This window comes from Cyprinodon variegatus, unplaced genomic scaffold, assembly GCF_000732505.1.
Source record: "Cyprinodon variegatus isolate N-32 unplaced genomic scaffold, C_variegatus-1.0 Scaffold70, whole genome shotgun sequence".
Lineage (NCBI taxonomy): Eukaryota > Metazoa > Chordata > Actinopteri > Cyprinodontiformes > Cyprinodontidae > Cyprinodon > Cyprinodon variegatus.
The window spans coordinates 307,005-320,670 of NW_015150523.1; the positions used below are offsets into that span (position 1 = coordinate 307,005).

General features: G+C 37.8%; 1 protein-coding gene across 1 annotated transcript in view; it reads right to left on the reverse strand.

The window, feature by feature from the left end:
* cftr (cystic fibrosis transmembrane conductance regulator) overlaps window positions 1-13,666 on the reverse strand; it is a 65,324-nt gene that overhangs the window by 9,300 nt on the left and 42,358 nt on the right. Inside the window, exons 14-21 of the mRNA XM_015372223.1 lie at window positions 11,275-12,037; window positions 10,335-10,463; window positions 10,211-10,248; window positions 9,084-9,370; window positions 8,906-8,985; window positions 6,996-7,146; window positions 4,941-5,168; window positions 2,776-2,876 (exon numbers count right to left, since the gene is read on the reverse strand). Coding sequence (XP_015227709.1) covers window positions 2,776-2,876; window positions 4,941-5,168; window positions 6,996-7,146; window positions 8,906-8,985; window positions 9,084-9,370; window positions 10,211-10,248; window positions 10,335-10,463; window positions 11,275-12,037 — 1,777 coding nt within the window. The remainder of the gene's footprint in view (window positions 1-2,775; window positions 2,877-4,940; window positions 5,169-6,995; window positions 7,147-8,905; window positions 8,986-9,083; window positions 9,371-10,210; window positions 10,249-10,334; window positions 10,464-11,274; window positions 12,038-13,666) is intronic.

The following is a 13,666-nucleotide window of genomic DNA, read 5'->3' on the forward strand; positions in this document are numbered from 1 at the left end:
TACTCCCCAATCTCCTCCACACCTAGTCTCCATCTACACATCATGCAGGATAAAATAATCCCACACGGCTGACATTTTCCCGCTATCTTCCAATTCACCTGTTTTAATGGTTAGGCCAGGAGACAGACCCAAAAAGACGTGTGGGTGTTTTGAAGGTGTTCTGGAAAATACGGACCGGATTCGGGGAACACTGGCGCAAAATAGTGGAATGGATTGTTTCAATCGGCGAAACTGGAAAATACGGACCGGATTCGGGGAACACTGGCGCAAAATAGTGGAATGGATTGTTTCAATCGGCGAAACTGGAAAATACGGACCGGATTTTTTTTTTTTAAACTGGATCGGCAGTCTGGATCGGCATTTTTACATGCTTTGCCGATACGCATTTTTTTGCCAATATCGGCGTCCGATCCGATACGTGGATCGGATCGGGACAAGCCTAATTCACTCCATACTCTTCCTACCTTGAGTATTATTATAAATACCAGAATATAACTTCACAGAACCTCAACCAGCACAACATGGTTGGACTTTAATCTAACATAGATAATATGAAACAGTGCGTTTATGTATAAAAACTCTGCCGATATGACAGATTGAAAGAAAAATCTTCAAATAAGAAGCAGCCACATGTCCGCCCCTATGGCATGAATGGCTTTTAGTTACAACCTCTTGATAAAACTTGTTTGGTGGCAAAAGCAGTTGTTAGGTTAAAGGGCTAACAGCTGTCTTTCATTAGATCAGTTCTTTTTAACCATCATAAAGAAACTCAGGATATATATTATAGTTGGCCTTAAGAGTCGATGTGTAAAAAACAAACAAACAACAAGAACAAAGAAAGTGGATCTAGACGGACCATAAAATACAAGTCGATTAGATATCCAATACCAAATTGCAGGATTTCAGCTCATCTAATGAAATAGCACAGCTGCTCCCAGCCTGTAGAGCATCGTCCCTTAGGGCAGTGTTTCCCAACCAGGGGTACGCCTACACCTAGTGGTCAGCAAGTGCATTGCAAGGGGTATATGAAAATGTATTATTTTATTATTTTTATTTCTTAGATAGTAAAATAAAACAGGGATGGGATCTGTTTTGCTTTGTGTGGATCGAATTGAGAAATGAAACAAGCTTTTTTTCCAAACAGAAAATATGTTTTTCTTATTTGTTTAAAGCTCATCAGTCTGCCTATACTTTTTGTTCGATATTTTGTTCCCAAATCATCAAGTTTAAATGTGATTATAAGGGAGTTACTCCGAGAAACTGCAGTTTTATAAATAAAGGTTTATAATATGATTTTATTTTGATTCCTTACTAACTTCCATTCAACATATTTATGTTTTCTATTTGAAATGGAAAGAATACAATAGGCTGCCGGGGATCTTTCTATGTGGAGTTTGCATGTTCTCCCTGAGCATGCGTGGGTTCTCTTCCGGTACTCTGGCTTCCTCCCACATTCCAAAAACATGACTGTTATGTTAATTGTCTTCTCTAAATTCTCCTTAGGTGTGAGTGTAAATGGTTGTTTGTCCCGTTGGTGTCGGTGTTGCCCTGAAATGGAATGGTGACCTGTCCAGGATGTACGCCTATAGACAGCTAGAGATGGGCACCAGCACCCCTCGCGACCCCACTTGGGATAAGTGTTACGGAAAATCACACACAGATGAGATAAATGACAGACAGAGATCAGTCTTGAAATAGTCAGCTGTTTTACGTTCCACTTTTGGATGATCAAAGGGGAACACAATTTAAAAAAGGTTGGGAAACACTGCCTTAGGGGGGGTCTAAAGTTTGGCTTTATGAGTACATCCTTTACCAAAGCCAGGGTGAGGACAAAAACTATGCTTGAAAAAGCTTATTTAAAAGCAGTTTTCTTGGTTACATATTTCATCTTTATATTGTATGTTTAGCTGGATTCTCCTTCTATTAGGACCAGTGGAGGCAGTCTGCTTATGGGCATCTACCCCGTCCTGCACATGGTGGTTCAATGATAATCCATGAATACATTTTTGAACTAAATTCTGTTTACCTTCACCAAAATCAATAGCATTTGGTGTAGGTGAGATAACTCTATAATGTTTGGGTCTCAGCCCCGATGTGCAGCAGGAGGAAGACAAAGGGAGCAGCTAAACGCGAAATGGCTACCAGCATAGGGTAAGTGGCAGAAAGAACCCACTGAATCTACATAGCAACATGCCTTTTTCTTGTTTTCTGTCAGACATGGTTTTAGGTTTATTAATTAGTATTAACACATTTTATTTTGGTTTGATTGCTGTATTCATGGGGGTCCTTCATTTTTACGTAGCCGCTCTTAAAGGTATCTTTCCTCTAAATTTCCTGGGTGAAAACTCTGTTGCTTTGCCTCGCTTCATATGTAAACAAGGAGCACGTTATATTATGCCTGCTTTGTTTGCACCAGTTTATAAGAAATTATGACAACAGTCTTTCTGGTGCAGTAAAGGAAGTAAAGAAATGCTCTCAACGCTTTGTGGAGTGGAGCCAGTTAGAGTAAAACCATGGAAAAAAGGCATTAGCATTCTGTGTCACACCTGAAGCTCCCAAATATTAAAAAATAAGACATGGTTGGATAAAAAAAGACATCAAATTAGAAATAATCAGCTTGAAATGCTCCAGCATGATTCAAACTATGTTCCAGGGATTCTGACGTATTAGACATAAAACATCCAGTTTTACATGTGTTTACATGTTGTGTTGGAAGTTCCCAGGAGTGGAAGACTCCCTGACCTGTGCTGGTAACTATAACTAAGAACTACTTACCAGACCGTCCACATTGATGCTCGTGATGATGGCCCATTGGAAAGTGCCCAGGATGAGCATAGCTAGGGCCACGATGATGCCGATCTCGCCTGGTCTGTCCTCTGTGAAACACACACACTAAATTTCATCAACAGCATCCAATGAAAGCTCACCTCTCTGATGTCAGAGCTGAACTCCTGCATCACAGTTCTCCTACTGGCTCCATTGGAAACTAATGAGCTGTGAAATTACCCTTAAACCTGCACTTAACATAAACCCAATCTGTGACGCAGCAGCATGTTTTATTGTGCGTTCGCCTTTCCCATTCCTTTAATCAAACATGTGCTTCCCTTTGCATCGTACCCAGTGGCCGTCCAACAGTATGTAGACATACTGCTCTGTTGGAATTCTGAGCACACAGATAAAATTTACGTTTCTAAACTGATTATGCAAAGAGTATTTATCAGGACTAGATACCTGACATTATGTCATAAACCCAATCTCTAAACTATAGAATTGTATTTTAAGGTCTGAAGGTACCATTGATAATTGATACCTGAATCCCTTAGTAAAATGTGTTTTTTTTAATGATATCTAATGCTCTCTCTAATAACCCCATGTCCTTGCAGTGGGCTATTAGTAAGGTATAGAAAATTTCTTTGTATCAGTTACCAAGGAGCTGCGAACGGATTGAAGCATGGTCAGGAATGGGTGATGCACTTAGTGAAATAATTACTGTTCCTTCTTGATTGTTGCAAACGAGCGCTCTGTGTTTATTTTGTAGATTAACAGTGATATGTGAACAACAAACGCATGCAACTCTCTCATGGAGTTCACCCAGATGACATCAATTTGAAAGCATCTGACTGTAATCAAGTGTCCTGTGGTGGGACCGAGGCAATCTGTTGACCACAGCACTGGGTCCTATAGCATGAAATTGAGCACATTTAAGGCAATTTGAATGTTATAACACCAAAACTGCACTATATAGAACTAGATACAACCGGTCTATTCTCTAAGCTATATACTAGCTGGTTTGTATCCATATAAAAAAAAAATGCATCGTACCAACTTTCTACATCTATCTAAATGTTTGAGGTGATCTTAATTTTATTACTGGGGGGTGATACTCATCAAAAGTTCTGTTACATAAAGTCTGTTTACTTTTCTTAAGAGACTTTCCAAAGTCCATTCAATCAAACATACAACACAGGTCAGCAGGTTGCTGGTTTCAGAATCAAATGCTGGTCTCACCATCATTTGTTAAGGTTAATGAGCTTTGTGTGCTAAATATTAAAAACATCCTTATTAAATTCTCTTTCACTCAATTCACTCTGTAATACACATTAAGTATGGGATATCACCGCATGGTCGATAATCACGTCTTAATGCAAATGACGTAATGACAGATGGAAGGCTCCACCTGCACTCAAATAGACCTATAACCATTGTTATTATTTAGTGTTTAATGCTCTCCACCTCACTTAGAACATCTGTTCAGTATTTGCACAATCTGGCTTTGTCTAGGTAGCTCTGTTTCTTTGCAGAACTAGCTTAACTGCTCTTCCTACTCTGTTGCCCCCTTGTGTCAGTCTCCCTACCCTAGCTCCCTTCTAGATGCTTCCATCCACATCTGCTCCTTCTCAGTCTTCGTTCAGCCTCCCATTTATACTCCTCCTTTTCAGTTTCTGTTTGTTGGTTTGTCGTTGTTTCTTTGCTCCTCATTTGTGTTTTCACTGATGTCTCCTGGTTTATGGTTTTCTATTATTTTGTTTTTCGACTTTGCTTCTGTTACCTTTAGATGGTCATTAAATTTGCATGAAACCACATCAGTTTCCGTCCCTGCATTTGGGTCCTCTAAAAACCTCCACGCAACCCGACAGTCATTTGAGGTACACTTATTGTACCACTAGATGGCAGTAAATCTGACACACTGTCTCTTTAACATTATCCTGGGGCTGGAAAAAAAAAGCTCTGCTGAGTTCATGTCTGCTGGACTGAAAGATTTACAGGATTTACTTCAGGTGACGCACTGTGTCAATCGATAAAAGGAAATGTTGTGTTATGCAAATAGCTACTATTACCGTAAGAAGAGATATGAGTTACACCTCTCCTCCACTCTTCTGATAGCTGCAAGTCTGTGTCTACACATAAGATAATGTCCCGTTTTTTCATCATTGACTTACGGTTGGTTCCCACAGCAATGAAGGCAGCAGCGGTGAAAAACAGAACGAAAATCACATCGCAGCGGAACAGGAACCATCTCAAGGTGGACAGGTAGTGGAACCAGGTGGCTGTATGGGTGTTGAGAGCTTTGTGGAAAAGTGTCTCGAAGTAAGTTTGACGTCCGAATGCTCTGATCGTCCATAAACCCTTTAGTGAGATGATGAGGTGAGAGAAGAGGGGACTACGAGCTGCAGGGAAAGAAGAAACATGGAAGGTTTTAATATGTGAATGAAATCCACAGTAATAAGTAACAATCACAATCTTTTTAGTTTTTTGTTTTCTTTAAAAGGCACAGAAAACTTAACCTTCATTTCATGAATTAGTGGCTCAAAAAGAAAACAGCCATCAATCAAAATTAAAAGATCAAATCAGAGCATGCAGAGTGACGTAAGAACAAAGAGGCGGGGCGTGTCACTTTGAATAATTCACTGCAAAAAAACAAATGCATCAGACCAGACTGTGTGATAAAAAAAACATACCGGTACTTAAACACAAATAAAATCTAAAAAACACTTTAATGAGTAATAATAGATTTCCTAATACAAGCACAACCTTCACACTTTCACAGATTCCCAGATATTAAAATGGCAGCTCTGTTTAATTAAGCCATTATCTAATGAATCAGTTCAGACCAACAGGGTTGGAAATAAAATGAATGTAACATCTGCAGTGGAATGACGAAAAACGTTTATGACTGTGTTGCCATTTAGACATGTTTATAATTAGAAAAGCTATTAAACAATTTAATCAGCAAAACAGTTTTTAACAGTTTAGCCTCAATTTACTAATGGTTTAGTTTTATCCTATAACAGTTGAGCAACAACCTATTAACCGTTTATTAACCAATTATTTACTGTTACTAACAGCTTTTTAACAAGGGTGTCACAAAAGCTAAATGGAAATGGGCAACTTTTCCCATTCCATGTAGCTCGGTCACAGAAATATAAAATGGAAAAACTCAAATACATTTAGAAAAAGGGACTGGAAAATGCAAGGTGAAAATAGAAAATGAGTGGAAAATGGTATAAATATTATAAATTCAGGAAAGATATTTATAATCATTGGTTTTTAACTCTCCATTCAGAGATCAGATTCAACCATAATGTAACAACGGCTTAATAAATACAATTCAAATTTATAATTATTTAAAAATGTGCAATTAAAAAAATTTTTTTTAACCTGGGTTTCTAATCATATGTTTAAAATTTGAAATGATTTTGACTAAAATCCCAAACCAAAAAACGAGCATCTGAATCAGGCTCTAATCTGTACATCTGTGCTTAAATGTCTGTCATGGATTGTTTAATATACCAACAGTGTTGACATTTATTAACTATCTATACTTGGTGCGTACTGTGCAATGGAAAGAGTGTTTAGTAGGATGTTTAGATCCTTATCCATTATCTCTCTCCTTAACTCAGATGTCACTCATCCTACCAGGAAGCCTCCAACAGCCTGATTTCTTATTAATGTGAAACTTCTCTATTCCTGTTTTTAAAATTCTGATCTCAACGGACAGCAAAAACACCATACAAAAAAAATAGGAAAAAAACTACACCCTCTGTGAGCTACGGGTAAGACTGAGGAATGTAGCTCATCCAGCGCTGACAAATACGTTTGCTTTCCACTGCATTTTGTCTGATATGTTGCATAAAGCAGCAGAAAGAACAACACCAGGATATGGCTGGAGGAAATCCCTGCTCAGCTCATCTCTATGACCTCAGTGTGCTTCGGAAAGACATCAGCGTCATCACAGAAGCACGCACTGAGCACACTGCAGAGACATCTAATAAACAGAGGGCATCCACAGCGGTCCGGGGACTGTTTTCATATCCTAGGGCAGGATTCCTCCATTCCAGAGGTCCAGGTTTGTTGTCCTGCACCTTTCCACGGTTCAACACAGCTGAGTTAAACACTCAGTTAAACGAAAAACGAAAGTGTACGAAGTACAGGAAACAAGAAACGGCTCATTTAGCAACTTAAACCATGAAGACAAGCGTCTCTTCTCTTCTCACCTTCGGCCTCCAGCTGCTTCAGTTGCTGTCCGGTTCTTAAAAAGTACTTCCTCAAGACCACAAAGATAACAGCCAGCGGGATGGCAGATATGAAGATGTATGGTCTCATGATGGACACCGTGAAGATGCAGCCGATGACAAGTAAAGTTAACTGGAGTGAGGAAAAAAGATGGGATAGACACCAAGTGATGAACAAATTACTTTAATATTACATCTTCACAGTTCTAGATGAAGTGGAGTGTTGGCCTAGTGGGCTAAAGCAGTGCACTGGTGCTCTAAGAAGGTTGCAAGTACTCTGGGTCCCTGACATTTAACCCCCACACTGCTCTCCGGGCGCCGCACAGTGGCAGCCCACTGCTCCCCTGGGGGATGGGTCAAAATGCAGAGGGGAATTTCTCCAGTGGGAGATTAATATTTCAATTATATTATGATTATTAAGTCAGAATTTGCCAAAGTTGCACACAATTCCTTCTCTGCACACTTGCGTTTTTTTATGTGCCTCTAGATTTTCTCCTACCAGTGTTTGGACCTGTTTCTTTGTGCTCATGTCAACATTTGTCACTTTGAGTCTGAAACCAACCAGAGAAAATAAACTGTCTGTGATTGGCTCCTTTTCAGGAAATCCCGCCTCTCAAAACATTTTCTTGGTGCAGTCTTAAGGCTAATTGCTAACCTGTTCAAGAGTTGAATTCTGACATCATTTCCATCTCTGTCATCAACTGACAATTTTATAAACAACACATAACAGAGGACATGGGCGGTTTAAAACGGGGGCCAACAGGGTCCAGGGCCCCTAAAGAACTGGTCCTGGCCCCCGTTATGGCCCCTGTAGTAAAAATATAAAACAAAATAAATGTATGAATACTAAATTATGACATTTGCTGATTTAAAATTACATTTTTTTTGTTTTTTACAGTTTTATTTTAATGATGACAGAAAAATTAAGTTGTTGCCCTTTCAGCTTAAGTTCCATTAAGATATGATCACAGTTTTCCTCTGCTATATCTGAGGTTTCCAGACCTGCAAATTGCTCTTTTTTTTCCTCAATATTTTTAATATTTTAAATTCATTCTTTTGTTTGGTGCCCCCATTAAAAAACACCCACCCTGACCCCCTGATGAACTAAATTTGTAAATTTCTGTATTCATTCAAGCCTAGAGCTAAAGTTAACTTATCTTTGCAGAGTTACAAATAAAACATTTATTTTAGAGCACATTTCTGCTGCTGTCAGAACACATTCATGACTGTTTTAAACTATTTTACAACATAAACATTAAAAATACATAAAAAAAAGTTTGAATGTTTAATGTTTTTTTTTTTTTTGCTTAAAGAAAATAAATGAAAAAAGTAAATAAATAAAAATGTAAAAAAAAAGATTTAGATTTAGAACACAAGGTAGGACATAGAATATTTTAACATTTGAGCATTGAACAAAATTGTAATTAACCAAATAAGGGATTAATTTAACCAATTTGCTAATGTTACTAGCTACAACTAGGAAAATAAATAAACAGCACTTGCTCAAGAGGAGGGATTTCCTGAAGATAAGCCAATCACAGGCAGTTTAATTTCTCTGATTGTTCCCCCCTCAGAGTGACAAAAGTTGACATGAAAAAATTTAGCAGATGCTTAAAAAATACACATTTGAATAACTGATGTAAAGCCTGTGCACCAGGAAACTTTATAAATGCGATACGTGATTTAACACAGAAACCAAATCGTACCGTAAAGGTTTAAATTACTAAGACACGTGATAACACTGCCTGGCAGTGATTGGAACCTTGCTAGATTGGGTTTTATTCTTTAAAAATACCTTGATGCAGATTTTTTAAATGACTAGATATCAGGTAGCTGGCTCTATATACATATCAGCTTAAGTTTTATTAAAGAGGCTAAAGAATGTCAATCACCTGTATGAGGTCAAAAAGCACAAGAGGTAGCATGTCGTCAATCACAGCCATATCTTTGGTGAATCTGTTCATAATCCGGCCTAGAGAGGATAAAGAAGATACAAAAAATAAGGAGGGGACTAATTAATATTTCGGAGAATTCAATGAGAAGAAGCAGCGTCAGACAAAAGGAGAGCACCTGTTTTCATGGTGTTGAGCACAGACATAGGGGCCCGTAGCACAGAGCTAAGCATCTGTTCATGCAGCCGTTTGGACACAGTCAGTAATGTGTGGACTAAAGGAAGACCCCTAAAGACTCCGAGGGCCAGTATACTATCTGAGTGAGCAAAGAAGATGTAGATGATGTAGTACGTGCTGGTTGGTGTAACTATGACTGCCAGGTGGACAGGGGTTGATGAGGCGTTTGGGTGTTGCTCATCGATGTAGTTGGGTGAATTTGGGTTTGCACCGTCCCTCCAGATCTCGCTGGTGGAACAAAGAAAAAAGATGAAGATCAAAAAAGAGCTAATGAGAAACCGTGAAGATGATCCATAGATGCTATCCTCCCAATTCAGTAGCTGCAGAATCCAAAGAAAACAACAACACCTGCTGTTATTTCTGCTGCAGAGACAATCAGACTTAAATTCTCCTCTTTTAGGGGTTTGGAGGTTATCGAACATCTTGGAATGATCTCTACCTTTTATTGTACTGTAGATTTAACTACTTCAAAGCTTACATGCGAATGTAGTGTGCAGATTTTGGCCAAAGTTTGGAAATCTAAATTTAATTCTAATGTGGTGAGGATTAAAGCTTTAAATATAGTTATGTAGTTTATTCATTTTGCCAAATCCTCTCTTGAACCCATGTAATGCAATTAATATTTATAGAAACTATGAAGTAAATTAGGGGGGTGAGAAAAAAAGGTTTAAATTAATATACAAAAAGCCTCTTCATTAAGACGTGGATCTTGTACGCTAACCACTGCGACCCCTGCATGCACACAATGCATCATTTTCAAGGTGCGTTTTATCGATTACATTCTTTTTACTTGAAACCCAGTGTCCACGCAGACCAATAAAAATGCATATTTTTTTTCCCGATCAAGAGGAAAAAATTAAATTGGAAAACAAAAATACAAGTTTCAAAAGAATATCTTAGAAAATAGCAAGCTAATATTTTTATTTTATTTTATTTTCTTTTATTTAAGAGGTTTTTCAAAGTTTTTTTCTGGGTTGTCTTTTTTTTATTTTTCATTCTCAAAACATGCTCATTGATTGCAACAATAATGGAACCACATTTCCATGAGAAACACAACATGATACTCACTCTGTTATGAGAAAAATCCCAATGACACAACCAGCAACCTAATAGTAAAAAAAAGAGAGAAATTTAGAAAAATTAAAATGACGAAATTCTAAAAAAAAATCTTTAATAAAGGGGAGCATTTTACCTCAATGGCGAAAACAATCACAATAAAAATTAAGACATAGATTAAACTCCTGTTGGTGGAAACATAGCGTAGGTAGGTACTCCATGAGGTAGTTTCAAAAATGTCCTCACGTTCATCTGCAAAGCACTCCTGTTGAACAGTAAGAATCTTTTTTATCACACATACTTAACATGCATGAGTATTAGTAAAACATGTATGATTTTTATATTTGGATTTTGGGGGGGAAATTGTAGATATCAACTGTTAATCTTCTAAAAACAAGAAATTTTTCTGTAAACTATGGAGCCCGAAAAGTGAAAATGCAATGCAACACACAGCACATGCACACCGTTGTGTAAACCACAACAAATGGGGCTTACACACAAAACACAATGCACAGAAATTTGCTGAGGGGGCGATGCTTCAAACACTGAATCAACTGTAAACACATAAATGATGCAAACACACAAAAAAACATGGGAAATGTTGCAAGAAGCAAAAACAACGGCGAGATGTTAGGAGGAGCTGCAAGCTCCACTCCACTAAGTGGGATGAAACCAAAGACATTATTACAAATTCATCTTTATGAAGCAGAATATTTGGCTTCTTTGCTTATTTCCTAACATATTTCTTTTAACTAATTGCAGCATTTCCTTTATGCATCCATTTTGTGAGTTTGCATCATTTATGTGTTTGCAGCAGGTTTTGTGTTTGCAGTGCATTTGCTCCTTGCTGTGATTGCAGCACATCCATATCACAGCTTTATTTCTGTGAACGAATTTGATTTGTTAGCCTCATTATAGTGTTTGCACTACACTTTTGTATTTGCAGTGTGTTGCACATGTCAGCCACAGTACTCACAGGATTGGGCCAAAATCTATTTGTTTCAAATCAATTTGAAAACATGATGTAATGATGAACTGAGGGGAGGCATTTGTGTGATCATAAGATTAAATCTTACCTCCATGTCTTCTTCATCCACTTCCTCGCTGATATCGAAAACACTGTCCTTGGACAAGCGGCGGGCGTAGATGTCGAGTTCTGATGCCAGGTTACACTGTGGGGTGATGGACAGCTTCTTCCTAAAGGATGACTGCATCTGCTCCCTGCGCTCATGACCTTGGGCATTGGTGATAAATGCCAGAACAGACTGGCGTCTGTCATTGAGGTGCTGTAAGCCATGGTGATACATGTTACCCCGTGGAAGCGCCTCTTCTACCTGATCATCCTCAGGTACTACAGAAAACCTTCTCTCTGAAAGGTCATGGACTCCATCTTCCATAGTCGCGGACTGGTAGTTATTTGTCTGCTGGGAGTTCCCGATGAAGGAGAATTTGCGGGCAGCTGCAAGAGGGTTGAGGATGAGCGACGGCTTGCGTTTTTCAGGATAGCCATCACCCACAGTATGGCTATGAGGCGGCGCATGGCGGAAGGACTGGCGGTTGGGGTCCGTGCCACGGAAACCAGCAGTTTCATCTACTGAGACGCGGCGAAGAGTCTCTGTGAGGATAGAACTGCGCCGCTCCGCGTTGATGTTGTCGTAGGCTTCAAGTCCGAGCAGGAGGGAGCTGAAGTCTGGCCGCTGTGCTTGCAGCTCGGAAAAGGTGCCGTAGAAGTAGCAGTCTCCATTGTGCAACAGAAGGATTCTGTCGGCACGTTTCAGATGCTCCAATTTGCTGGTGACCACAACACGAGTCTTGGAGGCCATTAGTTTGCAGACACATCTGAAGAATTAAAAAAAAGCTATAAACATATGACCTGGACAGAAGAGGCTTTTCATTACTACTCATATTATAAAACCCAGGTAAACCTGGATTGAATCAGTCTTCTTGGAGGATTTTATGTCAGTTTTTACTAGTTTTACTACTAAATTAAAACACTATAGAGAGGCTACAAATACACTAGTTCTTAATTTAATATTATTAAGATATTATAAATTAGTGGACTATACAAATAAAGAATGTTTAAAGCAAATACAAACACATTACCAATATATTAAACTTTTAATTTTTCTCGATATTTTATTTTTTAATGTTTCATCTTGCAGTCCAATTTGTTTTTATATTTCATACTTTCAAATTTATTATTGTTTCTGTTTTTCAGATTGAGTTTTATAAATTTCATTCTTTTCAAATTGCATTTTCTGGATCAATTTCTTCCCCTCTGGGGGCGGGGCTTTCCTGTGAAGCGAGGAGCGAAGGCGCAATGTTATTGGTCTGCTGGACGTTAGAAACAGCATTTTTATCACTCAACAACCACACTTTGCTTTGGGTTTAAGGTTAAGAGAATGAAATTTTAAAAGAATGAAATTAGATTAAAAAAAAAGAAAATATAAATAAAAAAAATAAACAGTAAAACAAAGTATAAAAATCTGAGAAAACAGCTACTAAATTACTCTCCAAACCTTTTTTTGTTAATTAAACAGTTCAAAGTTTCTTAACTTATAAAAAGGTTATTTGCACATTAATGGAACAAATTTTCCTCCATATACAATTATGCAGAAATAAACCTAAAGTAAAAAGTAATTATCAGTTTTGACAAATAGTTATTTAATTTCATTACCTTTTGTCTGTTATGTATATTTTGATGCTAATTGTGTTGTTGTTGAGTTTTTTTTTTAAATCCATTAAAAGTTTGTTTTAATGTGGCCTTTTTTTTTTTTTTTTGCTTGAACACAACAACAACAAAAAAAGTGGAAAAAAAAGATTTAGATCACAGATTTAGAACAAAGGTATGACATAAAATATTTTGTTTAACATCTGAACATAAAAAAAAAAGTCATTAATCAATCTTTGTTCAGATCTAAAGCAACAAAAATAATATAGAATTGCTTTTATATGTGTTTTTAAACAAAATAACCAGAAATGATCTTCAAAATAATTAGTGTACAGTTAAAAGCACGGTCATTGCAGAACTTAAACCTCAGGTGAACAGACCAGACTAATGATCTGCCATCAGCCAAATTTATATAGTTTGTGTTGTACGAGTCCATAGAAGGGATGAACGCTGTTCCTCAGAACCTAACCACCCAGGCTTTTTGTGTTTGTCCCACTTCCCTTCAGGAAAAGGATTCAAACATATAATGTTTAGATCAAATAGACTTAAAAACAGTTTAGCTACCAGCGAAAAAGCAATCACCTCCTTAAAGACAGAAGCATCCTGATGACCAATGTTTATTTACAGGCTGCTCTAACGTGAGCTGCATTTCTTGGAACACAACATGCACATTTTCCGTACTTCTCTTCTTCTCTGGGTCCCCTCCTATTCAATATCTACATGCTAACTCTTTTTTCAGTTAATAAAAAACAACATCAGCTACCATAACTATGCAGACGACACACAGCTTTACATCA